Source organism: Arvicanthis niloticus, chromosome 3 (genome assembly GCF_011762505.2).
Source record: "Arvicanthis niloticus isolate mArvNil1 chromosome 3, mArvNil1.pat.X, whole genome shotgun sequence".
NCBI lineage: Eukaryota > Metazoa > Chordata > Mammalia > Rodentia > Muridae > Arvicanthis > Arvicanthis niloticus.
In genome coordinates, this window is record NC_047660.1 from 94548432 (window position 1) to 94575804 (window position 27373).

The 27373-nt window shown below is 40.6% G+C and overlaps 1 protein-coding gene and 1 long non-coding RNA gene across 7 annotated transcripts in view; one reads left to right on the forward strand and one right to left on the reverse strand.

The window, feature by feature from the left end:
- The window catches only part of LOC117705413 (uncharacterized), a 102941-nt gene that overhangs the window by 68393 nt on the left and 7175 nt on the right, over positions 1 to 27373 (forward strand). The gene's annotated exons all lie outside the window — the stretch shown is intronic.
- Positions 7813 to 27373, reverse strand: part of Fhit (fragile histidine triad diadenosine triphosphatase) — a 1459653-nt gene continuing 1440092 nt past the window's right edge. For all 6 annotated transcript variants that reach the window (XM_076931538.1, XM_034498048.2, XM_076931540.1 and 3 more), the window contains one exon: positions 7813 to 8087. In XM_076931538.1, coding sequence (XP_076787653.1) covers positions 8082 to 8087 — 6 coding nt within the window. In that variant the 3' untranslated portion in view covers positions 7813 to 8081. The remainder of the gene's footprint in view (positions 8088 to 27373) is intronic.

Consider the following 27373-nt stretch of genomic DNA (forward strand, 5'->3'; position numbering starts at 1 on the left):
CCTGAGTAGGTTGATCTCATTAGGACTTGATCAGTGCTATGCACAAGAAGAAGAAATAAGATTTTACTATAAGAAAGTCATGGGACTCATACATCTTTTGCAAACTAACTTTGGGTCAATAAAGCTTTGGGGAAAGGTTTGGCTTTTATTAGTGTCTCGACCTTAATTATATAAAATTAACTATGAGTAATATTTTGTGCAACTATTATAAAGAAATAGTAATGAATACCTGGTTCATTTCCATAAGTAACTCAGGAGATTGTGGTAGTTAGAAGTGTGAACTTAGGTGCAAGACCTACTTGGGGACAAGTTTGACTCTAACATAGTTTAGGTATAATGTCCTACAATCTTGGTCAAGTCACTGAGTCACTAATACTTTCCCACCTCAAGGTACTTATCTGTAAGATGGGTGTCACTCTCACTGAATGAACTGTTTGCTGGAAGCAAGGCACAGTGCCTGCCCCATGGCCTCCACTGCCGCCTCATCACCTGTGTGGACCTTTGTCAGTAGCAATGTCTGTGTGCTTCATGCACTTTTTCAAAAGATAGCTCTGGTAGGCTTGACATTTTTTTTTTTTCCATTTAAAATGGCTGCATGATACATTTTTAAAACTCATTACTTACTATTGATACTTTTTATGTTGTGGATTTGGTGTAACGCTTGTATTATTGGTTCCCAAAATTGCACAAGAATTCCACATGTGAGACACTGAAAGTCCCTGCCCCGAGTTGGTTCTTATTTGCAAATGCAAATAAAGTTGCCAGCAGCCAACAGCTGGGCAGGAAGACAGAGTCAGAACTTTAGGATTCATGGGCAAGGGGACCAAGGAGGGGAGAACTGCCATGCTGTGGAAGCAGAAAGATCAGGTGTGAGAAGGTCAAGACAGAGAGACAGCCAACATGCAAGAGTCAGGGATTGTGACCCAAGAGGGCTGCAGTCCTGGGTCCAGGGCAGTCAAGATGGAATATGGGTTTTAGAAAGTAATGATTCAGGAATATTAAAGAGGAGAGTGTGTTGACCACAGGGAGCTTTGGGAGTATCCAACCACCGAGTCATATTAAACATAAGGCTTTGTGTGTGTGTGCGTGTGTGTGTGTGTGTGCGTGTGTGTGTGTGTGTGTTTTGTTTGAGAACCCAGAGTTTATATTACTAGAAAGGAGCCACACCCACATTAGAAAGGAGGGAATTGGTATAGAAGTATGAGAAGGGAAGGCATAGTGATTGTCTTGGGCTGCTTAAGCCTTTGAGCATTTCAGCATCCTTGGATGTGGGAATGGGATACATTTTTTGCCTTTTTTGCTGTATTTCTCTTCTTTCTCCCTTTTCCCTTCCCTTTCTCTTCCCCTTTTCTTTCTTGCTCAGGCATAAGTATAACAAATAAAGAGGTGCAGCCATTTTCCCCCTTGAAATTTGATCATCCCTAGCAGATGCAGGTGTAACACAAACAGTCCTAATTAGTTTTCCCTGCTTATTTATTCTTGCAACAAAATGGCAGCCGATGGATTAGAGGAAAGGTGCTGTCAAAGGCCTTTCTCTTCCGAGTGATGAGGGTGACTGGGAAGTCCTCTCTGCTACTCTGACACTGTAATCACATTTTGGCCTGGACTCTAGTCTCTTTCCCTGAGGCACCTGAATGTCACACCATCTCTTTCTTTCCAGATGTGCCTGTACAGGGGGCAGCTCACCACAGTTCCAGGACTTTGTGGGTCATGACAGCCCACATATAGTCTGGTCTGTGTTACTCCCAGTGGGAGGCACAGCTCTTCAGGCCTGGGGAGGAATGTGGTTTTCACAAGGTCCTGTGAACAAAACATGTAAAAACCTAGCACATCACAAGCTGAGGAGCTATTCCCTACTGCTTGTCAAGTGCTCAAGGAGCCAGGCTGTGGGAGCATGAGGGCATTTTAACACCTCTCTAACACTTGCTAATGTCCCTTTATAATAAAGTGAGAAGACAGTTCAGTGAGCAGGGCTCTTAGCAGGCACCAGTCCCTCCTAGAATTTAATAAGCTCTATTTTCAGTATTTCATGAGATTCATCTTCATTGTTAGCTTCCATTTATGGCAAGGGATCCTACTTTTCCATTTACTGAAGTAATTGTAACTTTCCTTTCAGCTGAGAAAATGTAAGTAAGAATGCGACTCATATAAGAGAAACACAGTAAGTAAACAGAGGTGTGCTGTAGTTGGGGTTTGAATGTACGCAGTGGAGAAAGAAGCTTGGGGAGCTCCCTACACTGCACTCACAGATATGTCTATAGGGCTCAATTCCAAAGTGGACCACCTTCCACGAAGCCAGATGGCTGGGTGTGTTGGCTCATGAGTATCTTGAATATCCAAAGCCGAGCTCTGCAGTGATGAGGAACTTTAGACTTCAGTGTTGAGTAAGAAGGGACTACCTGTTCTTTCTCCCAGGAAAAGGTTAGTGTAGTAGTTTAAATAGGTATGATCCCAATAGACTCATGTGTCTGAGTGCTTGGTCCTTAGCACTAGTAAGAGGTGTGGTCTTAGTGGATCAGGTGTGGCCTTGTTGGAAGTGTGTCATTTTGGGGGAGGGCTTTGAGGTCTCCTATGCTCAAGCCATGTCCATTATGGCACACAGTCTTTCTTTGATGCCTGTGCATCAAGAAGTAGAACTCTCAGCTCCATCTCCAGCACCATGTCTGCCTGAGCGCTGTCATATTTCCTGCCCTGATGATAATGGGCTAAACCTTTGAATTATAAATTAGCTCTAATTAAATATCTTCCTTTATAAGCATTGCATGGTTATGGTGTCTCTTCACAGCAATAAAACCCTGAGACAGGTAGGTAGCAGGAAGATAGATTTTAGAGATTAGTCAAACTGGGTTAGCTTGCCAGCCAAGCAGAGGTTATTATGGATTCTAAATACATAGTACCTGAACTCAAATCCAAGTTCTGACTTCTTTCCACTGGGTCTCATGGTGAAGCAGAACATCTTTTGTGTTGTATTTTCCCATCTGTAAAATGGGCTATAATAGAACCTTTAGGACTGTTGTGAAGGTGGGGGAAATGCCAAAAACATAATTCATGATAAACTCTCAATAAATATTAGGTACTATTATTATGTCAACATCATCACTACCACCTTAGGTAACCTTTTCTCAATTTTGTTTTTCTTATAAAATCATCTGACTCTAAAGGTTACTTGGACATGATAGATGAGGCATACATACATTTCAACTCCCAACCATTCTCTGATCAGGACTCCTAAGCTGCAGGTCTGTGACCTTTGTCACAGATGGGGATTTCTGTACAGAGACCTGTCCCTACCTCTGCTCTGGCCTGGATTAACTATGGATGCTTACTGGCCATGGCCATTAGAGAAAATCTGAATATCATTTGTTTGGAACTACCCTACTGCATGATGGAGTTCTAAGTCTAGGCAAGCCCATTGAAGCAGACCATGCATAAGAGTTCTTTTGAGTAACATATTCCACTGGTAGCACAGGCAAACTCCTCCCTTTCAATTGACATACATGAGTCTTCAGTAGTTAGGTCTGTCTTTAACCAATGTTCCTTACTGTGACTAAAGTCACTGCCAATTTTTTAAAGCTAGTCATGAGCTATAGCTGTTCCACTTTCCTGTCCTTGTTTATCTTCTATTGATCTGAACTAATCACTTAATTAGCCCAGAGAAGAAGACTTCTGTGCTGTTAAATAACTCTAAAATCCTGCTGGAGATGCTCCAGTGGTCTGATTGGATTTAACTTGCAGCTCATTGCTTCCAGACAAAAGTATGTTAAATGCATCTGCACTGAGAAGATCTGACTTGGTTTTGGTGGGACAGGAATCTATTCACACTGGTGGTTTTCAAAATATGGGTTCTGACCTACTAGACCCAGCATAAAAAGGATGCCGTCTCTGGCCTGGAATTGTTCTTGGAAAGCTAAAGGGAATGGCTTACTATCAGGTCTTTGTTTGCTTGTTTAACAGGGTCAATACCTGGTGTTCTGATTTGTTGCCATCTGTATTCCTTTCCTTTCTGTTGCTGTGATTAAACACTAATCCAAAGCCTCTTGGAGAGGAAAGGGTTTATTTCATCTTATACTTCCAGGTCATGATCTATCATTGAGAGAAGCCAAGGCAGGAACTGATGGCAAGAAGTAGAAATTGAAGAAAGAAAATGGAGAAATACTGTTTAGTGGCTTGCTCTGAGGCTTGTGTGCAGCCACTGTTCTAGATAGCCCAGGATCACTTACCTAGGCATGGTATTGTCTACAGTGGTCTGGGCCTTTCTATATCCATTCAAAGTCAAGAAAATCCCCACAAGCCATTCTGATGGAAGCAAGTCTTAAATTGTGATTTCCTCTTCCCAGTTTTGTCAAGTTCACAACCAAGATTAGCCATCTCAAGATCCACTTTGTTTTGTAAAACAGGGTCTTTCACTGGGACCCAGGACTTACTAGTTGATGAACCTGTTTCTGTAGCTCCTCAGTATATGCATTATAAATGGGTACTAACATGTCTGGCTTTTTAATGTGGATTCTGGGACTCAAACTCTAATACTTTACCAGCTGAGTCATCCTTCCAATTCCAACCTCTGTCCTGACAAGCACTCTTGATGATGCAGACTGAAGCTGAAGTTTGAGAATCACGGCATTCGTGATGCATCTCTAGCCCACAAAATTGTTTTTGTGATCTAGCTTTTTTTGGCAAAGAGAAGAAAATAAGAAAAGAGAAGGAGAAAGGGACAAAGGAGGCAGGAAGGAAAACCATAAAGAAGCTTGGAGTTCTTTGAATACTAGCATAATATTAGAAGTCTGGAGGAAAATTGGGGAGCAGTCCAGGAAAATCCTGATAGTTCTCAGAAGATTCTCACAAGAAAGATATACTGAGTCTTAGTAATCCCAAACTAAGTTAACTTCAAACTAAGAACCTAGGTATGCTTACTGAGCCTAGCCAATGGAGAAAAGTAAAGAACTCTCCTGTGGGACACATACAGTGTCCTCTCTTCCCCCATTTTGAGAAACGGCTTAGCTTAGGGGAAAGAGGGTAGCTTCTCAGGAGGACCATGCATTCTTATCATGTTATTAAAGCAAGCCACAAAGTGTTCAAGTCTCAGCTTCCTTATCTACAAAAAGAGAATATTACGTTCTTATGGATGGGTTTGCTTACTGCTGTAAGCAATGCACCTCATAGTTTGGCATACATGGTAGATGCCGATTACACTGTAAACTAGAGAGAAAGGAAAATGATTGGTTGTCTTTTGTGAAGCTTGTTTGCACTAATGTTTTGACAATTTCTAGACAAACGCCTGCCATGAGGATGTTCTGAAAGCAGTGTTTATCGTATGATCATACAGACAAGGAGGAAGGAAGGACGTGATGGACAAGAGCTGATTCCAGATCATCTCCTAAATGCCTAGTGTGGAATCTACATTTGTGCTTGACCTTTTCAGTTCTCTTATCTTTGTAGTTTATAGTCTGTTGGCACTACTGGGAACAAAGCACAACCGATGAAGAAGCTTCTAAACAACACATGTTCCTTTCTCATAGTTCTGAAGGCAGAGAGTCTAAGATCCAGGTGATCAAAGATTGTATGTACAATGAAGTCACACTTTTGGATCATAGATGACACTGTGCTCATAAAGTAGGACAGGAGAAGGCAGCCCTATGCGTGTACTCTGTAAGAGACTATGCCTTCATGATATAATCACTCCCCAAAGGTCCTGCCTCAGCCTAATCCTATCACACTGCTTCAATGTATGGATTTGGGGGTGGGGTGGAGGATAAAAATAAAGTTTCACAATAGTTCCAGAGCTGGGCAAAGACTGAGGTGCGGACACTCTTGGAAAACGCAGAGGCGAAGTAAGAACTTTGCAGGGTTTTGGTAGCACAGACAACATAGAAAAACAAACTATGACTTGCAGAATGACTCAGCTAATTGTTCCGTGTGACTCAAAGCTTATTCACCAGTGCTTCAGAGGCAGTGGGTGTAGAGGGGAATTAACTGCGGAGGCAAGGAGCAAGCTTTCAGGTCCTTTTGATATAAAAGCCAAAGAGGGAGGCACTTGTGCTCCATGGTGGGGGAAAAGTTGTTTTTAAGGCTTTTGTTTGACTGACCAACCAGCAAACCCACAGCTGGTGGATTTCTGGCATCTTCTCCATTCCCTCTCTTTTACTGGCACTGTATCCACTGAGCACTTTCAATCCAGATCACAAAGCTTCTAACTTCCAGCTCAGAGAGGAACTATTAGTCCAGGCTTGAGGACTGAAGGGCTTCCCACTCAAGAGGCACTGTTAGTCATGGTCAATGGGTGCTCAGTGCTTTGGCGAAGACATAGAACAAGATTTTAAACAAGGCACATTGAGTCATACCCAGTCTGTTATACAAAAGCAGAGGCAGTCCAGCACCAAACACCCTAAGTAGTAGGTTGAATAATGGGCTTTAGAAGGTAAGTCCCTTTCAAATTATTGAAACCAGTGAATGTACCCTTATGGGGACTTTGTAGATGAAAGTAAGCTAAGGTATTCTTATGATGGCACTAGAAGAGCCGCATGGATGTAAATCCAAAAGCCATGTTCTAAGCCAGACACATGCAGGGAGAGAGGAGAAAAAAATGTGAGAGGAAGACTGGCAATGCTCAAGGCGCAGCAGCAGCCCCAGCAGCAGCAGGAGACTGGCATGGAGCAAGACTTTTCCTACAGCCAGAGTAAGGGTTAGAGGTTGTCTTAAATTGTGTGAGAGAAAAATTGGTAGGTGTAAGCCACCTATGTTCTGTAGTCACAGGACACTAAAGCACCACATGTCAGTGATGGTGCAGGTTGGGAGTGGCCAATAAGCTAAAGGAGGTTCTCAAAGAGGATTTGTGTCAAAAAGAAAACCATGGTTTTCAGACATTTGTTTCCATGTTACCATTCTTTTGTGTAAACTCTAACCCCCCTTTATGACACTTCAGAGCAAAGAGCCTTTGCTGTAACTCCTTCCTTAAAGAATGTAGCGAGATAGAGAAGAGTACAATTTCTAGATAGTTACTGAGAGCTTGTTCTGTTCCTTTCCCTTGGATCCCACTACTGCAGGTGGGGCTGAGAAATAGCTCCATCAGTGCCTGACACATCAGCACAAAGATCTGAGGTTGATCCCATGTAAAAAGTGGGGCATGATAATCTGTGCCTATAATTCAAGCACTTGGAGACCTAGAGACAAGTGGATCCCTGGGTTTTGCCGGCTGTCCTGTCTAACATAATCAGTGAGCCCCAGGTGCCAGGATGATTCTGTCTTAAAAGAAAAAATAGTAGAGAGCTGGCAAAAAGGTTAAGCAAGTAAAAGTACTAGCTGTCAGTCCTGACTACCAAAATTTCTTTCTCAGCACACACATAGTGGAAGAGCTAACTCCTTAAAGTTGTTCTCTGACCTCCAGAAGTGTACCAAGGCAAATAGGCATGCACATGCATAGATGTGCATATGTATGTGCATGTACACACACACTCTCTCACACACATAGACACTAAATAGGTAGGTAGGTAGATAGATAGATAGATAGATAGATAGATAGATAGAGGGAAATTATCAAAACCACAAACCAATGCAGCTATTTGAGCAGCACCTTGTGCTCCCTTCTTTCTCATAGATACCCTGGCCATCTTGAACTCCTTCGATTTCACTTTTCTACATAAATGGCAGGAAAATTTGTCCAAGGAAAGGTTCCTGTGCTGTTTATCTTTCCTGCCCAACAATAACCAATCTTTGGCTCACAGGAAACACACTAGCTCCCAGAAAGCAACTTCCTCATTTATGCTGTTTGGGGCCCCCAAACTATCAATGTTTAAGTTATCCAGAACATCAGATAAATATTTTAGCAACCACTTTATTTTCATCCAGGCTAAGGGACAGTTTGGAGATGTAACTATTCTAAGAACATAACTGAGAAACGATGGCAGGCTGTCGATGCTGTTGTTTGGGAAGCTAGCCTATCTATCATCATGATGCAATAAAATTTTTTGCACAAGGCTGCGGGATCATGGGGTGCAGTAAAGGGTGGTTAGCTTCATTTCCAATGTCGCAGAGTCCAAAAGAATGAGGTCCATTTTCTTGTGCCTTGGGAATTGTTTGAGTTACTCTTATGCCTGGAAATGACAAAACATAAAAACAAATGTTTAGTTAGAACCAGTAGCATTTCTTCTAAGGCATAGCAATAAACAAAATGTACGTTTGTTTACTGTTAATCTGTTGGATTGCCATTAACATTTTATGGGAGATGATATTGAGGTGTGGGCAAGCTATATGCAATAAATGGTTCCCGACCTTTTGATGCCTACACTTATTCTCTGGGTTCTTGTACTTTCTTTGTCTTTTGCCCATTACCCACATCACAAAAGGTCAGCTGTAAGGGTTCTTAAGATTCCACATCAGCAATTCAAAGCTTATGTATACAGCAAACCAATTCAGACTTGTATGTGCTATATAAGAAGAACATGCCAAACACTACTGTTGTCTAAACTCTCTGCTGAGCTTAAGAACACAGATTTCTGGACTCTGTCCCCCATATTTTGATTCAGCAGGTCTATGGAGAGGGCCAGGAATCTATTTCAAAACAAGCTTTGGCTGAGACTGAAGACATTGGCACCTGGATCTGGGGACTCATTAAAGCACTCTATGGCTGGCAGAATCAGCTTTACATACTGGAAGCATAATGAACCAGATATACTAAGGGCATGTTCCAGACCTTAAACATTTCTACTAAGATGATTAGACTTCTCTTTATCATATCTTATCTAGCAAGAAAATAGGAAGATCTCTTTATGATATAGTGTGGTGGTTTAGATCTAAGTCCAGGTGACCATGGAAATATATTTCACACCTATGTACCTGCCTTCTTTGTTACAGCCTTAACCCATCTAAACCTCAATAATTGGCCTCCGTAAAATCAGTGTGACTAGCAACTGCTAAGCATCTGGTAGCTGGGAGCAGAGGGAGAGATGGGCAGACTTTCTGAGTTGTATCTCATAAAATCTGGGGAAGACTGGGGAAAAGGTGCTAGGAGAATTGAGCAACTACTATGCATGTGATAAATGAGAAGGTTTTGAGAAACCTGTCATAAATCACAGACTTCTCTAGTGTTTCTATTCTCAAATCTTTTCATTTATGTACATGAATGTGTCTACACAACTGTATGTTGCATGTGTGTGCAAGTGGCTGAAGAGGCCAGAAGATGGCACAGGATACTGGGGATTTGGAGTTGCAGGCAGTTTTGAGTACCTTATGTGGGTGCTGGGAACTGAACTCAGGTCCTGTAGAAGAGCAGGAAGTGCTCACAGCTTCTGACTTATGGCTCTAACTGCTTCCTCAGTGTTTTTAGGAAATCCCAGAGGAGAACTGATTTGCTTTCTATGTCTGTTTTGCCATTTGTGGGTTTGAGTTCAGCACAGAAGATGCAGACCTGGGATACTGGGATATGAAGATCTAGCCTCTCTGTCTATTTCAGGGCTCTATTTAAGGCTGTCTTGACTGTAGAGCCATTCAAACTCACCTTGATGAGGATATAAACATTGGCCTTTGGCATATGAAGATTTTTTTATAAGTCTAGAAGCCCATTTCCTGCAAGTTGGTATAAAGTCAGAGAGCACAGGGTGGCACAGGTCTTTGTAATAATATGCAGTCCCTTTGGGATCATGATATAGAGGCAGAGTCACTCCTGGACCAGAGTTCTTTCCTCTGAGCAAAGAGCTGTACCATAGAGAAGGTGGGAGAACGGGGTATTTGAACCAGTCAACGTTGCCTCCAGAGATGGGTTCTGTTCTATTCTCACATGACCCTGGGACCATTTGCTGCTGTTCCTAGCACTTCTTGCCTTGTTTGGAGATATGGGTCATCTTCTAAACATCCATCACAGACTTCATCCTTGAACCATTATTGACTTTGAGTCAGAGGCACCTGTGCTGGCCTGAAAATGAATGTGCCCTCTCTCTTCTTCTGCCTTGACTGTCTATGGCAGATTTATGTCCAAGAAGTGTCTATCAGTTTTATTTTTGGACATTGTAGCCCATGTTACTTCCACTGCCTGCCCTTCTCAGTCCAGCTCTCTAACGTGACTTTGCTCTATCTCTTTCTACACAGGACCCTCTGTCGGCCCACTCTCTGCTTCTATAACTCATCCTTCACACAGCTTTAGCACCTACATATCCATCTGGCTTCTCAATGCTCTATCTATGGTAGTTTCATTCCCATAGCTGTTCTGGAGCATCATGGGAAGCAGAGTCTACCTTTCAGGCCCAAAACACTAGGTAGGCTTGTAGGATTTGAGGAGAGATGTATCCAAAGTTTTGTTGTGCACCTGTGGAGGGGAGTGAGGTGAGCACACTGGTTATGAGTGGCAGAGCCTACATATGGCACCCACAAATGTGCCTGGGGTGTTGAGATATTCCTTCATGGCAGGTCTGTCTCTCTTGTTTGCATGACCCTGATTTCTTCCATCCTTGTAGTCACTAAAGACTCAGCACATAGTATCCCGTGAAAGTTGTGCCTCTACAATGCAGAGTGCATCTGGTGGCATGCCCATCCAGCCATGTTTTAATGGACCTAACACAGCATAGTCATCTTCAGGTGTTCAGTTTCCTTCCATGTCACAGCTACCACTGACAGTAGAGCTTTTAATTTTACCCAGAGATGTCAATGAAAGAATTTACTGACAAGTAAACAGGGCTCCCAGGAGATGGTAAGGAAGTGAATGGTTCAATCCCTGACATGCTTCCAGCCCACTTGGAAAATACTTTATACAGAGAGAGGCCAGTACACTGATCATGAGGACTCAGGTGAGCACGCCTGGTTACATGAGCTTCTACAATCAGGGAGCTCAGCAGCCATGCATGCTTCAATTTTCAACTACATCTAGGTTCTTAATGTGTGTGTGTGTGTGTGTGTGTGTGTGTGTGTTAACTGTCCCCTTCCTCAAGAATATCTCTGAGAATTGACTCGGGACAGCATTGCACTGTCAGGGGCACATTCTTCAGAGTCATAAAAGGAATTTTTTCCATTGCTCTGCATAGTAGGAGAGACATTTGGAAAAGGGGAGCTTTGAATCTGGATGAGAAATTAAAATGCCCCAAAGAAGACCAGCATCAAAGTTTTCCAGGAAAGACTATAGAAAACCTTTGCATCCATCTTTCCCTGAAGCCCACAGGAAGGCCTTTGTCATTTCCCTGTGCTCTGTAGTATGATTCAGTGGGCACAGGTAACATCATAGGTGCCACCTTTGAGTATAAACTGAACCCCACTGACTTTCTGAATGTGAAACGCTCATCATGTTGCCCTATTTTCTATCACTTTACATGATGGGATCCTAAGATAAGAAATGTAGAAAGCTGAAAGGTTTATTTGGGCTCGAAGTTTTGGAGTGTCTGTCTGTGATCAGTTGGGCCTGTTGCTTTGGCTCATGGTACATAGTGAACTGAAAGCAAAAAAGAAGAACAAAAAGACCAGAATCTCCTGACTAAAGAGAGCTCAGAGGACCTTACTGTTTAAGGTCCATCACCTCTATATAATGCCAAGTTTAGGCACCAAGCCTCCAGCACACAGGCCTTTAGGAGATGTTCTACATCCTAATGGTGCACTCATTAAGCTCCAGAAACCCTTTCTCCATGCCCTCTGAGGACATTGAAAGCAGCATCGTTTTACTGGGTGTATCCAGAAGGGTTTTGTATTTTTCCTACTCCAACCCCTCTTATGCTCAGTCCAGAGGAAGTCCTCTTCTACAGTGAAGCTGAGATGACATTACTATGTCTCTTTCCTGGAGCTGTGCCTGGGTGGGAGCTGCCCACAGGCAAAATACCTTGCTAGTGTGTAAAGGGAGGCTTAGACTGCAGAGCCTGGCTGGCCTTTCCTGTCTTAACAGTAGTAGTTCCTCACTTTCTTGCCCGTTAGAATCACCTGGGGAGGTGCAATCATTCCTGAACGGGGCCTCTTCTGACTGATCTTGATCTGGAGAATGTAGAAACTGTGGATGGGAAGCAGTAGACTTGATGGTGACAAGGTCCTCACCTATCTCCTTGTGCTTCCATTCTATGTGTTCATAGTGTGGCTCAGCCATTCAAGACAGGATTTACAAAGAGAGTTTTCCTCATTCACACAACAGGGGCCACTGCTGTCTTTGCAGGTAGTGACCCTTGCCTATGGGTATTAATGATATAGTCTATTTGGCTTTTATAATAGGGCTAAGACAAAAAATGGATTGTTATCCTCGCGGTGTCGCTCTCTGTGTCTCGCTCTCTCTCTCTCTCTCTCTCTCTCTCTGTGTGTGTGTGTGTGTGTGTGTGTGTGTGTGTGTGTGTGATCTTAGCAGTCCCTTAATTCAGGCTGTCTTGTGAGCCATTCAGGTGTCTCCTACCCATTTTTCCCCATCTCTGCCTCCCTGTGCTGAAATTATCAGAGTATGCTATAACACCTAGATTTTTATGTGTGTTAGATCCAAACTAAGGTCTGCATGCTTGCATGGCAAATACTGCCTGAGCTATCTCCCCAGGCCTAGAACTGATTTTAGAATTAGGATACCACATTTAGCAATGACACAACCTGGAGAGGCTCACACAAAACCTATTTAACAATCTTCTTTTAAAAGTCTTAGTTCCCAGCAGGCTAGTGGGGCAGGCAGAGCAGCTACAGAACTGCATTCTGCTCACAACAAAGTATAGTGAGCAATTTTCTAAGGGCAGGGCCTCCTGACCTCTCTTCTTCAGCTTTTTCTTAATAAAATGGCCTTGAAAACTTATACTACAAAAGCCACTGGTGGCAATGTGCTAAAGTAGGTGGGTGAAGGAAAAGCTGATGGAGAGATGGCAAGGATCAGGGAGCCTCTTTGATTAGTATCTCTGAGACAATGCAATTATATTTCATTTCCTTCGAGAGATAGGAAGGAGTTAGGTCAGGTTCACTACCAGATACCCAGCAGCATGAGTGTGAAATCTAGAGAGTAGGGCAACTTCCAAGTATGCTGGCAGACTCCAGATTACTTCTCTGTAGCATGTTTCACATGCTGATTAATAACAGCACTTCCTGAGATGTCCAGGGGCTAATTAACTTCCTATTCAACAGGGTGTATTTCCCAGGCTGCAGCATTAATGAAAATAGAATGCAACCCTAGAATGCTGCCCTGTATAACACAGGGCCAAGCAAGGATGCGGCTCACCCACCTCTACTTTTACAGTGACCACAGACTCTGAGAATCAAACTCTTAAGAATTGAAAACACTCAAGAAAAACAATCTGAAAGCTTGGAGCTCTGAGTTATATACTGGGGTATGTCTGGGTTGTCTCTTCTGCAAATTAAATGGCATCTGCTTTGAGGTTGGTAGTGGGATTACGAAGCAGAACAGGCTGGGGAACTTGCATTCCAGCTTGGATACTTCCTGTTACATACTATAGATAGGTACCAAGGCTTTGTTGGGTGCTTGCTGTGTTTCTATCCACTTCCCTGTGTCTGTGGCATGCCCTAAAAGAACCATTCTTTCCTTTGGGCATATAGAGAACAGATTTTATTTGTCTCCAAATCTTCTGCTGATATAACACTTTTCTGCAACCCAGTCAAAATGAAAGGATTACTTTCTATTCACTTGCATCTTGCAGGAGATAAACTAATTTTGAGAAATTCCCTACAATGGGAAGAACTCTCAGACCCTGCAAATGGGCAAAGAAGAAGCTAAAAGGTATCCATACTTTGTCATTTACTTTCTGCGACAGATTCTTCCCATGTTGCTTTTTGATGGTGACCTTCTTCCAGCTCATTCTTTAGAGCTAACTCATGTTCTTCTGTTATAATGGCATTTAGAGCCAAGCATGGAAGAGGCTACCTTTGATAATTAATGGCTCCAAGAGTCTGCTAAGCATGTCATTTAATTAATGGCACTTGTGTCTAGAGTATGTACAACTCTGGAGCTGAATAGCAGACACGATTACTGAAGTGGATAGGCACCCACTCAAAAATTGTCACACAGTTTATAAGGCTTCAGCACTTTCAGCTGACTAATGGGTTGAAGTGCCCACCCCCTTTCTTCTTCACCATTTAAAAGAACTGGTGTTAATGAAATTATGTTCATTTTCCTTGGGAGTACAGATTTTAAATACATCTTCAGACTAATGGATGATTGCTTATTACCTTAGAGCAGGACATTTCAACAAAACCCAAAAGATGAATCTTAAGTGGTGGACGTTGAGTGTGAGACCAGTGGTCAGGGAAGTTCTGATTTACCTCAATTACTCATATGTCAACTGGTCCAAGTTACAATTGAGTCTGCCTTGGAATCAAAATCTGAAGGGACGAGGGCACTAGAAAGATAGCTCAGTGGTTAAGAGTGCTACTTGATCTTGCCAGGGACCTAAGTTCCATTCTTACCCACACTAGGCAGCTAGCTCACCACCACCTAGAACTCCAGATGCATCTGACAACTTCTGGCCTCTGAGATCACATCACCACACATATATTTTTAAGAGAAAATGCTTATTTAAAAAGGGGGGTCGAAAACTGGAGTAAAACATGGGTGACACATGAACAGAGACTATTTCATATCACCTGCACTGCCTGAGACTCTAGCCTCTGAAATGTAGAGAAAATATTGTAAAACTTACTAGGTTTCTTCCTCAGTAAACCAACAATCAAAATACAATCATCTTTACACTTCTTTCCAATCCCAAATTTCTCAGTAGGGGCATTAATGGTGGTAGTATCAATCCTGGAGAGAAAATTAATTGGTCTCCCTTTGGGAACCAGAGGGTTATTCCTCCTCAACTCCAAGACTCCAACACTATCTCATGGATGTAAAAGTTCAAGTAAACATATCCTGCATCAATCTAGAAGCCCATATACAGGGAAAGAGACCAGGACCATAGCCAGCATTAGGCCTTGTTTCCTTCTACTGGGCCTTACTCCCTTATTCAAGGAAGATTGGAATTAAAGGATGAAGGGAATAGGGACATTACCTTAGATTGGGCAATTGGGAAACACCTTTCTAAGCAGGTGATATTTGGGCCTCAGCAAGAATGGAGGGAAGAAGGATATGGGACCCTGAAAAAGTAGCTTGGTTCCTGTTTGGGCATGGGCCTCAAACTCTGGACCCTAATGGAACAATGGCAGGTATGCAGCCACGCCCCCAGACCCCAGACTCCTGACATGCCATTGATCTGCTCCATTCTGTTACATAGGGCAATGAATGCCCCTACCAGCCGCTCCACAGGTAGAGGGCATGATTAAAGGTCTCAGGGCCTTGAGAGATTTCCATATTGATGAGATACTTAAAGGCCAGAGGATGTAGCCAATTAAGCATTCTTTCTTAGACCCTTCTCCCTCCCTATTTAACTCAGGTATGCCCTGAGTTTTACAGGGGGTGGGGGTGGGGTCAATGCAGATTCATCTACCATCTGCCATGAAACTAAAGCTTATAAAACCATGGAATTTCTCATGATTTGGGGGCCTGCCATGGGGAACCATGGAGAAGGTCTCAACTACTGAGTCATGTCTAATCTCCCCTGGAGGACTTCTCTGCATTTCAGCCATGGAGACTGCTGATTCAACCAAGCTAGCTGACAAACCAAGAGTCTCACCCTGCGGCTGTAGCCCCCTGGGCATGAGCAGTGTTGCCAGGCACTGCATGAAGTGAACTCAGTCAAAATTCCATGTTTAGGCTCTCCGGAGTCATAGGATTCACAACTCCACCCAACAGGAACCCATGCCCGTGACCACACACAAGCTAATCATCCCTGCAGAAGGAAGGGAGATTATTCTAATAGGAAGGGTTCCCATGCTACATTGAACAGTGGGGTAGGGCAGTGTTTGATGTGATCTTATACCAGCAAGAAGATTAGGAAAAACATTGTGGAAACTGCTGTGGGGTATGAACGGGAGTCATGTGCTCTATCCCTGGTTGGCTCTTCAGGGTGATGGGAGACCATAACCTTGCTTTCTATTGAAGGATCATGATCTTAACTTTATTTTCCATTTTAATGCACTCTTTCTATGGTGTGACCTTGGGGGATCTAGAAGATGTATATATTTATTTTAAGAGTCAGACTTAACAGCTTACATATGATAGCCTATATAAAGAAATGGTATTTTTAATTGCAGTATTCTGAAATTCAATCTTACCCAGAATGAGGGAGTTCTTAGATTTTTTTTTCAGAAAATGCTTTTCTTATAAATTCTTGTACTATTTCAAACTTCCATTGAGTCTCCCTCTTTTAAAACATTAAAGAAGTTGAAGCTAACCATACATGAACTCTTAAAAAATTCCTGAGTAGACAACAGTAAGCAAGATTTGCATGAGAATATTGGGGGATAGGACAGCTTTAAACCCTAAGCATGATCCTCAGCATAAACAAATAATTCAAAACTCTGCAGAAGCCAGGAAGAGATGAAGTAATACAGGAAGAATAGTTTGGCTAGCTCCTCGATGCTTTGCACAGACAAGGCTAGAGCTCTCTCCCTTTTCTGGTAACTGTACCTCAGGTTCATTGTTTCTAATTAGAAGATGACTTGGATAACAGCATGAGCTTTGAGTTCTTTAAGGCAATACCATACCCCACATGGGCAATTTGCAGCTCAAAATGCCAGAAGCTCAAAATTTTGCCTCGTTGGAGCAAGATGTAGAGCTTTAGTGGTGGGAAATTGGTAAGAGCATCTAATTGCATTCAACATCATTTTTTTGTCTGTCTTAAAGGAGTGCAAATGATCTGCTGATTTTTATAGACCTGCTTGACCTAAAGATATGTGCTGGCAAAAAAAGAATATTCTTTTGAGCTCTTTTAATGCTTAATTATTACATGATCTATCATCTAATGCACTGACTCCCACTCTTTGAAAAGAATTTTAAATACTCATTAAAATTCATTGGCTAATTCTAGATCATAAGGTGGCTTTGGGAGGGTATGTGATGGGGCTTTTAGGGAAGCAGAGGGGGGTGGATAGCATGACTGATAAAATGTCAACTGGTTCATGATATGATAAAAGTCTGAAATCACTTAGATCAGAGTTGTGGTAGACAGTGTACTAGTGACTTGCCCGGGATCCAAGTACATACTTTCTTGTTCTTGTGGTCACCCTCCTCCTTTAGAGGTATCATCAGTTCTTATGGGGAAGGATAGCTACTGTGTTTGGGTTGAAATGAGTTCTTAGCAAATAGTTTGTGATTGTGTTATGGAGCCTCCCATTTACAATTACCACTGGGGAAATAGCAATTTATGCCCTTGAAGTAGCTAGGAATACTTTCATGACAAGCAACAGGTCCCAACATCAAATTTTCCTCTGAATGAAACATGACTCAGCGCCTTTTTAACAGTACTGGACCTCCCCTCTTGGTTTCTTGGTTCCTGACATTATAGAGGATTCTTCTGTCTCTGGTTTTTCCCAGTGATGAGTGGGAGACTTCTTGAAGCCTGACATTGTCAACATCCTAGCTGAGGGCTTCTGTTTCCTTGTTAATGCATCAATAGAAGGGGAGGACTAAGCTGGGGTCACATTCTAGAACATGTTCTTCATATGGAATTGGTAGTTCCAAAATGAAACATCTGCCATGTTCCTGTAGCGGGATATTCCTGAAAGTTGGGAGGAGCTAAGGTGGGAGGAGTAAGAAGAGGGAAAAAAGGAGTAAAGGGAGGAAGAGGAGGAGCTAGGGAAGCAGAGTTGTAGGTGCCATGGATGACCATGCATGTACTGAGAGGAGTCCTTGGTAACAACTTATATCTAGTTTAGTTAATTGGGAAACACCTCAAATTGTGTGGGCATCTGGTTAGTTGAGCATTATCAAACATAAAGCCTTTGATTAATCTTTAATCATTAAAGTCTCATTCATACTGGGCACTGTGGATGGCTGGATGGTCTGGGCTTAGCCCAGCCTTGTGGAGACAGTGTGGAAGATTGGCAGAGCCATCTCCCATGCTGGCATCTTGTGGGTGGCAGGGCCAGAGTCTCTGGTCGCCTGAGCAGATGCCCTGAGCTGAGCAGTGGCAAAAATACACTGCCACTCCTCGTGGCCACAGGCATTGTCTAGTCTGCAAGATGGCGGCTGATTGAAAACAAGCCAGATTGAGGCATGCTGTTTTAAAATATTACTGCAACATGTTCCATTCCATTCCTATTCTCTGATTAAATCTTTCAAATGATCTTCTGCATGTTTTCTAAGAAACAATGGCAGATTCTCCAAGACTGTCTGTCTAACTGAAAAATCTTGAATGGAGCCCCTGGGTGTCCTCACTGACTCAAGGCAGAGTATCTATTGGAGTGCCATCAACATTGACTAGCTATGGTTTATTCCTGAGTATCTAATGAAGTGTGTGTTTTCAAATTCGTAATGGGAGACTTGAGATAGCGTTATGTCCCCAGCAGATGGCTGTGATGGCTGGCTAAAGTGACATACAGGAAGCCTCCAGCACAGGAATCATCAAATGCTGGCTTTGTTCCTGAAGTTAGTGAAGAAGTAAGAAAAAAAAACTGTATCTTGTTCTTCTGCTTCATTGGATAACTCTAGCTGTCAGTTAGCTAGAAATCTTTAGGGACAGATGTTTCTTCAAAGACACAGCAACTGTGTTGTGAAGACTAAACACCTGCTTCCAAATTAGATGACCTGAACCTTGAATTTTCAGAGTTCTGGGGCAAGTCACATAGCTCTAGCCTCCAATCCTGCTTCTGAAAGCCCAGGAAAACTGGAACATCCCTGAGAGGTTTGAGATTAAGTCTGTGAAGTACTTAGAACAGGTTATTCATAATAAACTCATCTTACATAGCATCATTACAAGTTATTACTACTAATAAAGTACTCTCTTCACAGTAGTCTCTACTATTTACTTTAAAAAATAATGATGGGGTTGTCAGTGTGGCATCTTGAAGTCAGGGAGGATGGTGGCCAGGTAGGGTGATCAACGCTCTATGCACTAAAAGTGCATCTGTCGAGATGCCATGTAACAATTACTTTCTTGTTCTGACTTATGCACACATGCAACAACTGAGTATCCAGCCAGCAATTAGACATTCTATAGTAAAGTCAAACTCTTCCTTTCCTTCCCTGTTTATTGCTTTTGTTGTTAGTTTCTCACTTATCTGATTATTTTTGCTTCTTCCTCTTTTTTTTGAACTACAATGCACACAGAGAAAAACTGCAGATGGCTTCTATCTGGCTTAAAGAATTAATACAAAACAAGATGAAATGCATATTTTTCTACCACCCATGCTAAGGAATGGAACATTGCCGGCCCCTGTGACCTTCCTCAGCTCACATTGTGCCTTCCCTTTCCTTCCTACCTCATTCTTAGTGTCTGACCTCTGTAGTAACTGCTTCATATATTCTAATTTTACCATCTCAGTGAGTATCCATAAGCATACTCTGGAACATATTGTTGCCAGGTCTGGCAACTTGTGTGGTTCTGTTCTTCCATAGTCTTGCAAGCACTTATTACAGGCTGTCTGCAGAAACTTTGGTAGCTGCAGTAAGCAAGTCTGGGATTCCATTCTGATCTAAGCTACATTTTGCTCCGGGCTAACAACGGGCCATTTCAACATTACTTGGGGGTGGGGTGGGGGTGTCAATTTCTTCTTTAAGTCCAATTTGTTAACTTTTTCTTGCTGAACTTAAAGAGATTTTTTTTTTTGGTGTCTTGTTAGTTAAATCCTTTCCCTATAGCAAATCATGAAGATAATCTCTATACTGTCTTCAAAACCTCTATTGTTTTATATTGCACATTCTGAGTTAAAATTTACCTGGAACCAACCTTTATATACAATGTGAGACAGGGATTCTCTTTGTTAATTTTCTATGTAGATAGCCAACTTGCCTACAAAAATTTACTGAGATTTTCCTTTTCCCAGAAGCTTGTGGTATCATTTTCTCATAAATCAAGTGTTCAGATATGACTGCATCTCATTCCAGCTTCTTATATTGTTCTGTCCGTCTGCTTGTATTTGTGCCAGTATCATCATGCTTTCTTAAGTCTTGTGGCCTTGTCACAAATAAGTCCTGATACCTTTTAGAACAAGCCCCAGAGTGTTTTTAACCTTGGCTTTTTTTGGTAATAGTGGTTGTTTGTTTGTTTAACTTTATAGGGCTACATTTTGAGTTTTCATAAAACCAGTAATTAATATCTTTGTTTATTTAATTCATCTTTGATGCTTCTTAACATTTTATACTTTTTATCTAGAAGATGGCATATCTTTATTTCTAGATATATGATTTTTTACATTAATATAAATATTGAATTAAAATATTTTTCCCTAACTGTGAATATAGAGAAATTGAAACAGTGTGTATTATTTTTATGTTGAAAGGTCTTTCTAAGTCTATTGATTAATTCTAATAAATTCCCTATATTGGGAGTTTGTGGGTATAACATCATATTGCCCACAAATAATGACAGTTTTGTTCATCCCTCATTCCTTCTCATTTATTGTGTGTTGGCACCTTGAGCATACTTCATAGTACAAATGTCAACAATGACCATTCTGATGTCATTGTCAATCTTGGATTGACAATTTTTCAACGTTATTTAAAAATTCTTTTACAGCTGTATCAAAGCTTCAATACTTACGTAGATGATATTTTACTTTATAAACTAATCCACACCTCCTGAGCTGATCCTTCTCATTTCCCCTTTGACTAATCTAAGGGAAGACATTATTTAATAGTGTATCACAATGCAGAAGTCATACTGACCACTAATATTGTCCTCCAAATAACTGTACAAATACATAACCCATGTGTGTCTATCCCACATCTATCTGGCATCACTCAGCACCTCATCTTTTCTAAGTACCATTATGGTACACATTTTCTTTCTGTACTTCTCCTGGTTGGTTAGTTTGCAGGGTAACTCATATAAAATTTTTCTTTTCTTCCCATTCCTGCTCTGACAGAATTTAAGTATTATTCTCTCCTGCATGGCAGATTAGACCAATAAATTTGTCTGGGCCTTACAATATATTTGTTGGAAAGCAGCTTGAATTCTCTAATCATTATCAAGTTATTCATATAATCTTTTTCATCTTGCAGAAGTTAGATCCATTATATTTTTCTAGAAACTTGACTATTTAATCCAAATTTTCAAATGTTCTGCCCTGGTGTTACTCCATATACTCTTACTCATTTTAGCAACTGCACTAATTGTATAGGAGTTTGTCTTTTTATTTTTAATATTGAATTTCCTTGGTGATTCCTCTTTTCAAAGAATCAGGATTTGGTCTTCTTGTTCTTTTTGATTTGATTGTATATGTGTTAGCCATTGTACTGTTAATCTCTTTTATCTCCTTTTTATAATTTCATAGTTCTCTAATTGTTCAGAATGGTTTCTGCAATACCTTACAACTATTATTTTATTCAACAAATGCATTAAATCAGAAAGAAAAGAAAATTACCTTCTAAATGCTTGCTTAGTTGTCTACAAGTTTTAGTTGTCTTTATTCAGCTCAGAATAGTTTCTTTTTTGTTTTGTCTTATTGCTTTTTCTTTGTAATTCCTTTAATATATCTATTGATGATGAAATCTCTTAGGTTTGTCAAAAAAAAAAAAGGCTACTTCATCCTCATCTTGCCAAGTATCCAAGATAACCAACTCATAAAGAGAAAAGGTTCATTTTGGCTTATAGATTTTGTCCATAGTCAACTGGCCATCTTGTATTTGGGCTTATGGGTAGAAAGCATGTTAGAGGAAAGGCACTATGTCCACTGCAGCCAGTGGAAGATGAAGGCCATGATCCTATATTTCTCTTAAGGAGCATGACCTAAGACATCTTACTATATATACTCAGTTCTTGGTTTATGTCAACTCCCAAATATGCCAAAATGAGACTAGTCCTTTAGCATGTGCCAAGGCATTAGGGAACATTGAAGATCTAAATTATAGCATTCATGAAGAATTTGTGAACTTTATGAATATCTAACTAGCTTGCCAGTTATTTTTTCTTGGCTACTTACACATCCTGATCTACTGATTTTCATAATTTTTTGTTTTTGTTGTTACTGTTGTTGTGTTTGTCTTTGAAAATATATATTTCTAAAGTCTAAAAGCTTTCTTATACTTTGCTGCAATCTTATTATGGTATATCTTCATATGGATTCTCCTTTTCTCCCTACTATGGCTTGGGTATATTCTTGAACTTTTGGACTTTACACACACACACACAGAGAGAGAGAGAGAGAGAGAGAGAGAGAGAGAGAGAGAGAGAGAGAGAGAGAGAGAGAGAGAAAGGGAGAGAAAGGGAGAGAAAGGGAGAGAAAGGGAGAGAAAGGGAGAGAAAGGGAGAGAAAGGGGTAGAGACAGAGAGACAGAGAGACAGAGAGAGACAGAGACAGAGTCATACATATTTAGGTAGCTTGAAACCAACCATGCATCTAAGGATAATCTTGGTCTTCTGGCCCTCTTGCTTCTACCTTCAGAGTATTATGGTTTACCAGAGTGTGCTATCATACCTGGTTTTATACTTCATTAGAATGAAAGCCTGTGTGTATGCTCAGCCAGAACTCTACTGAGTGGGCTACAGCTCTATCAACCCTTTTTTTGAGACAGGATATTCCTTTGTTTTTAAGTCGTCTTGAACACCTATGGTCAAATGGTTCTCCTATCTCAGCATTCTTAGAGCTTAGATTACTAGAATGAGCCCGTATGCACAGCCTTTCCCTCCAGTTTGGAAAGTTTCTCAGGCATTATCTCCTAAAATATAATTTCCATTAAAATTCTGGATCTTATGGATTTCTATTTTTGGTTGTGAGCCTAGCCTTTAATGGCTGAGCCATCTCTCCAGCCCTCTTATGGATTTCTAAATAAATACATATTGTACTTTCCCATTATACTTCTATTTTCTCTTCTTTGTTTCTCTATCTCACTATGGTTCATACCATTACTTTCAAATGGCTCATAGTTTAGTCAACTAACCACTGTATTTATGAAAAATGTGGCACTAAATCTACTCGTTATGCTATTGCGGTTTTTTTGTTTGGTTTTATAATAATTCTACTTAGTACTTTCTTACATCATCTGAGATTTTTGCAGATGTTCTGGCAAATTTTATTTGAGAAAAATACTTCCACTGCTTAAGAAATTACTAGTTGAGAGTCATCATGCCTTTCACAAAGAACTTTCACTTCCATTATCTTTCTCTACTTACTTTCATTTTATTAAAAAATTTAATACTTTAGCTCACATGTGAAAATATCATACTGTTGGTTTTAAAGAGGCATCTTGAATTTCTTAAACATTTCTTAGAATTTCTTAGAATAAGAAATGCCCCCAGAGCTTCAGAATAAGAAGGCTTGGTCCCAGTTGATGGCACTGTTTAGGAAGGTTAGAGAACTTGATACATTATCACTAGAGCCTGGATTTGAGAGTTTATAACCTTGCTCTACCTCCTGGTGCCTTTTGCTGCCTATTTATAAATGAAAATTCTATCAGCAAGATTCCTGCCCCTGCCTCCCATTGCCATGCATTCTATGATACAATGGATACCATCTCTCTGGAATCATTAATCAAAATAGACCTTTCCTTGCCTGTGTTACAGGGTATCACAGCAACAGAATAGCATTACTCCACTCAAAACACTTGCCCTGTTCCAAATCCGATAAATCCCAATGAGTATCTCTATAGGCAGAATGCCATTCTGAAGCCATGAAGCTTCACTTGAGGTTTTATATTTTCACAAGCAATTACATTTTACTTATTTATTTTTATTGTTTTTGCCACTTCAATACCCAGAAAGTTGAATTCACTTACCCACCATGGGAAAAAAAAATCTATGAAAGATTTGAAACTGGAAAAAGAAAACCTTTGAAACATCTGTGATTTTTAAAATATATTCCAGCTTTATGCTAAATTAAAAAAACTAAAATATTTTACACTTCTTAATCTGGAATGAAGTAAACAATTATGTTAACATCTCCATCTGATAATTACAAGTTTATACAAATCATGATTGGTCACTTATTTGTAACAAAATACTATGAACTGAGAGACATAAACAATGGAAATACATTTTCCACAGTTCTGAAGAACAGGTGGTCCAACAGCAAGCCTTGACCTCATGCTCTGTCTCTTGTCCAGAAGTCATCCTCTTTCTTGTTAACATCTCAAGTGAGCACAGAGATGCGAATCAAGATCAAATCATTTTATAAGGCTACTAAATCCATCACAGAGGCCACATGCTCACGATGACATCCTTACTTAGTTACCTGGCAAGGAACCACCATTAACACCATTACAAGGTAATTAGGACCTTAGTAGCAGGGGATAGCAACTTGGTTCCTGACATTTTTTGTTATGCTTACATATGAGCACACGGACATGCATGTTGGGTATTCTATTTGGAAACAAATGGTAGAAGTAGTATAAGACCTTACACTTGTGTTATAGTCTTCAAGGAAGATTTTTCTTTCTTTTTTTTTTTTCCTGATAAGAAAGGAATAGTTTTGAAATAATTTAAATTTACTTTTCAGGACAGAGATCTTTCAGATGTTCTGATGATTTGATGTTGGGTTGAAGTTAATTAAAGAACAGGTTATATCCAGCTCACTCTTACTCCAAGGGCTAATACTGCCGGTTGTTTGGCATCCCACGCATCTGTAGAGGCTTGGTAAATCCTCTATGATGAGCAACCTCTAAATCTATTCTCCTATCTAAGACTCATGTAAACCTTCAGTATGGAAGAGCAACCCAAATGCTGGGCTCACCTCTCTGGATTTCTGTCTTCACTTTCCTGTGTGAAATTTTGCTGTGTTCGTATCTCCAATGGTGGTTTGATTTAGGAAGAGAAGCACAAGTCATTATTTTTCTTTCCTTTTTGATAGTCCAAAATTTCTCCCCTCTGTAGTTTCTAGTATTTAATAACTATTTAAACCAATTTCTCATGATTTTACCACATGATAATTTGTCATCTTCAAAATGTTAAATAATAAGAAAACTATGACCTATAACATTGTCACCATAGTTCTCAACCTTACTATTTTGTTCTCCTTATGAGCTCCAAGGAGCATGTGCTGTGCTTTTCCTATCCATGTAGTCCACAGAAGAACAAAGTGATATAGTTAATATTTGACTGTAAACAAAACCCCAAACTGAAGACAACTTGGTATGATCCTGAAGACTACAAACTTTCATCTCAGAGTACCTGAATGGCTTTAGTCACTTAGTGGTGAAAACAAGAGCTTGGACTCAGAGAGGGCAGGAACAAGCTGGGACATATTTTTTGTAACTACAACATTCAGCCTTTTTGTTTCAAGGTATCTTCTAGAAAGTTCCATGTAAAGTGCAAGACCAATATACATTTGCCCTAGAAGAGTAATTAACTGCCATTAGACCTTCTTACTCTAAAATACTTGCAGGAGGTTTTTGTAGAGATATCAAATACTCTATGATACTGATAATGTGGAACCAAAAGAGCCAGGGGGAGCAGGGATTCATCTCTTGAAGAGCTCGAGTACATAAAAATGTGGGTCTGTTCCTTTCATTGTCATTGAATTGCTTCTGTTCTGTTTTAGAAGGTCTGTCCTGCCTCAATTTCCAAGAAGAGATTGTGCATTAGGCATGTTCTCCTTACTTATGGAGCAGAGGGTGATTTCACAGATAAAATACTCAGTTTCCAATACCTACAGCTCATGAACTAAATATACTGAGCTATATTTTAGCTCATTGGAGAAGAGTTCAAACCAGAAGGCACTACTTTTGCTGGTGAGTCTAGCATGGATAATGAAAGTTGAACGGTGATGTGATCACTTGAGTGATGTTCGTGCATGTCAAAATGATGCAGCAATTACTATGAAGAGGCGGCCAAGGCAAACTGTAGGCATTGGAACAGGTGAAATGAATGAACATTAGCTATTATTATGTGACGAGGTCAAGGATTATTAATGTGAATTTTCATTGCCTTCCTTCAGATTAACCTCCCATGCTCTCCAGAAATCTCTGTCTTTTGCTAGAAAGGAAGGAGGTAGGGGAAGATAAAATTCATACACTGGAAGGAGAAGCCTGTCTGAGGTGAGAAAAACAAGCAGAAAAAGCAAAACCTAGCAATGGAACAGATTTATTTGAGGAGGTTTTATAAGATAGCAGAGTATGCTGATTAATGTGCAGACATCCATTTCTAGAGACAGAGATGGAGAGCTATGTTTTACTATACTCCCATTTTATGAGATGCAAGGAAAAATCCTAAAGCTCTGTTTTTAAAGATTTAGTGTGTATGTGTTTGTATGTTTGTGTCTCTGTCTCTGTCTCTGTCTCTGTCTCTGTCTCTGTCTCTCTCTCTCTCTCTCTCTCTCTCTCTCTCTCTCTCTCTGTGTGTGTGTGTGTGTGTGTGTGTGTGTGTGTGTGTCTGCCTGCCCATGGAGACCTGAAGGGGGTGCTGGATCCCCTGGAGCTAGAGTAATAACTGTTTGTGAGCTGCTGAAAACTCAACTTAGGTCCCCTGGAAAAACAGAAAGTGTACTTAACCATTGAGTTATTTCTTCAACCTACAACTCATAGTTATTTTGGGGCCATACTTTCCTGAAAATAATTTCATGTTGGTGGCCCATGATTCACAAGAAGAAAAATTAACCTGCACATTTCTATTATGTGCAGAGATACAGCTTGGTAGAAAAGTCTACCCCTTACCCTCACTCCTGTCTAAGAACTTTTAGTCATTAGTGGCCTCAGAAATATTTTTACCTAAACTATTTGGTCCAAGTAGGATCTCAGCAAAATATTAAACCAAACATAAAGGCTATTTTGAATATTGGGGTAAACTGTCTTATGGACAGCTCTAACAACTTAAAAGAGTAACCAACTTGGTATTCTGAATAAGTCATTTTGTGGGACATTATATTTGATTACTTCCAGATGATTCTATGTATTATCATTCACAAGACCTGAGGGACTTGGTCTGTGTTTATCTTTATGACCTTGCAATTGAAAACACGTTCTAGAAATGTAACACAAAGGGAGAAAGGGGCTGCATTATCCAACAGAAAAAAAAGGACTAGGAAAAAAAAAGCAAAAATTCTCTTTTCTCACTTCTTTTAAATCATTGTGTCAAAATGAAGGATGAAAATTACTCAACTATCTTCAGTCTAAAGGGAGGTACCATCTCTGACTCTACCATGCTAAAGTAAAGTTGTGATCATATCAATTGAGGGGTGGTTGAGGAGGACAGAATAACAGTTTCATTCCCATTATTGGGAGTCCTTCCCCTTGGGGATCCAGATTAAATCCCTATTTAAACACTACCTCTTTCTTCAAAATTTTGTTCATGAATCCATTGAGTCTTTCTCACTGGAGTCTGTTCATGTGAAAGGCAAACCCTTTCTATGGCTACTTGGGTAGATTTTAAGAGGCATAATTTATAGACTATGGCATGAGACAACCAGGCAGACCTTGTCTGATTTTGCTGCCGATGACTATCAGCAATGGTCCAGTGCCTGAAACTAT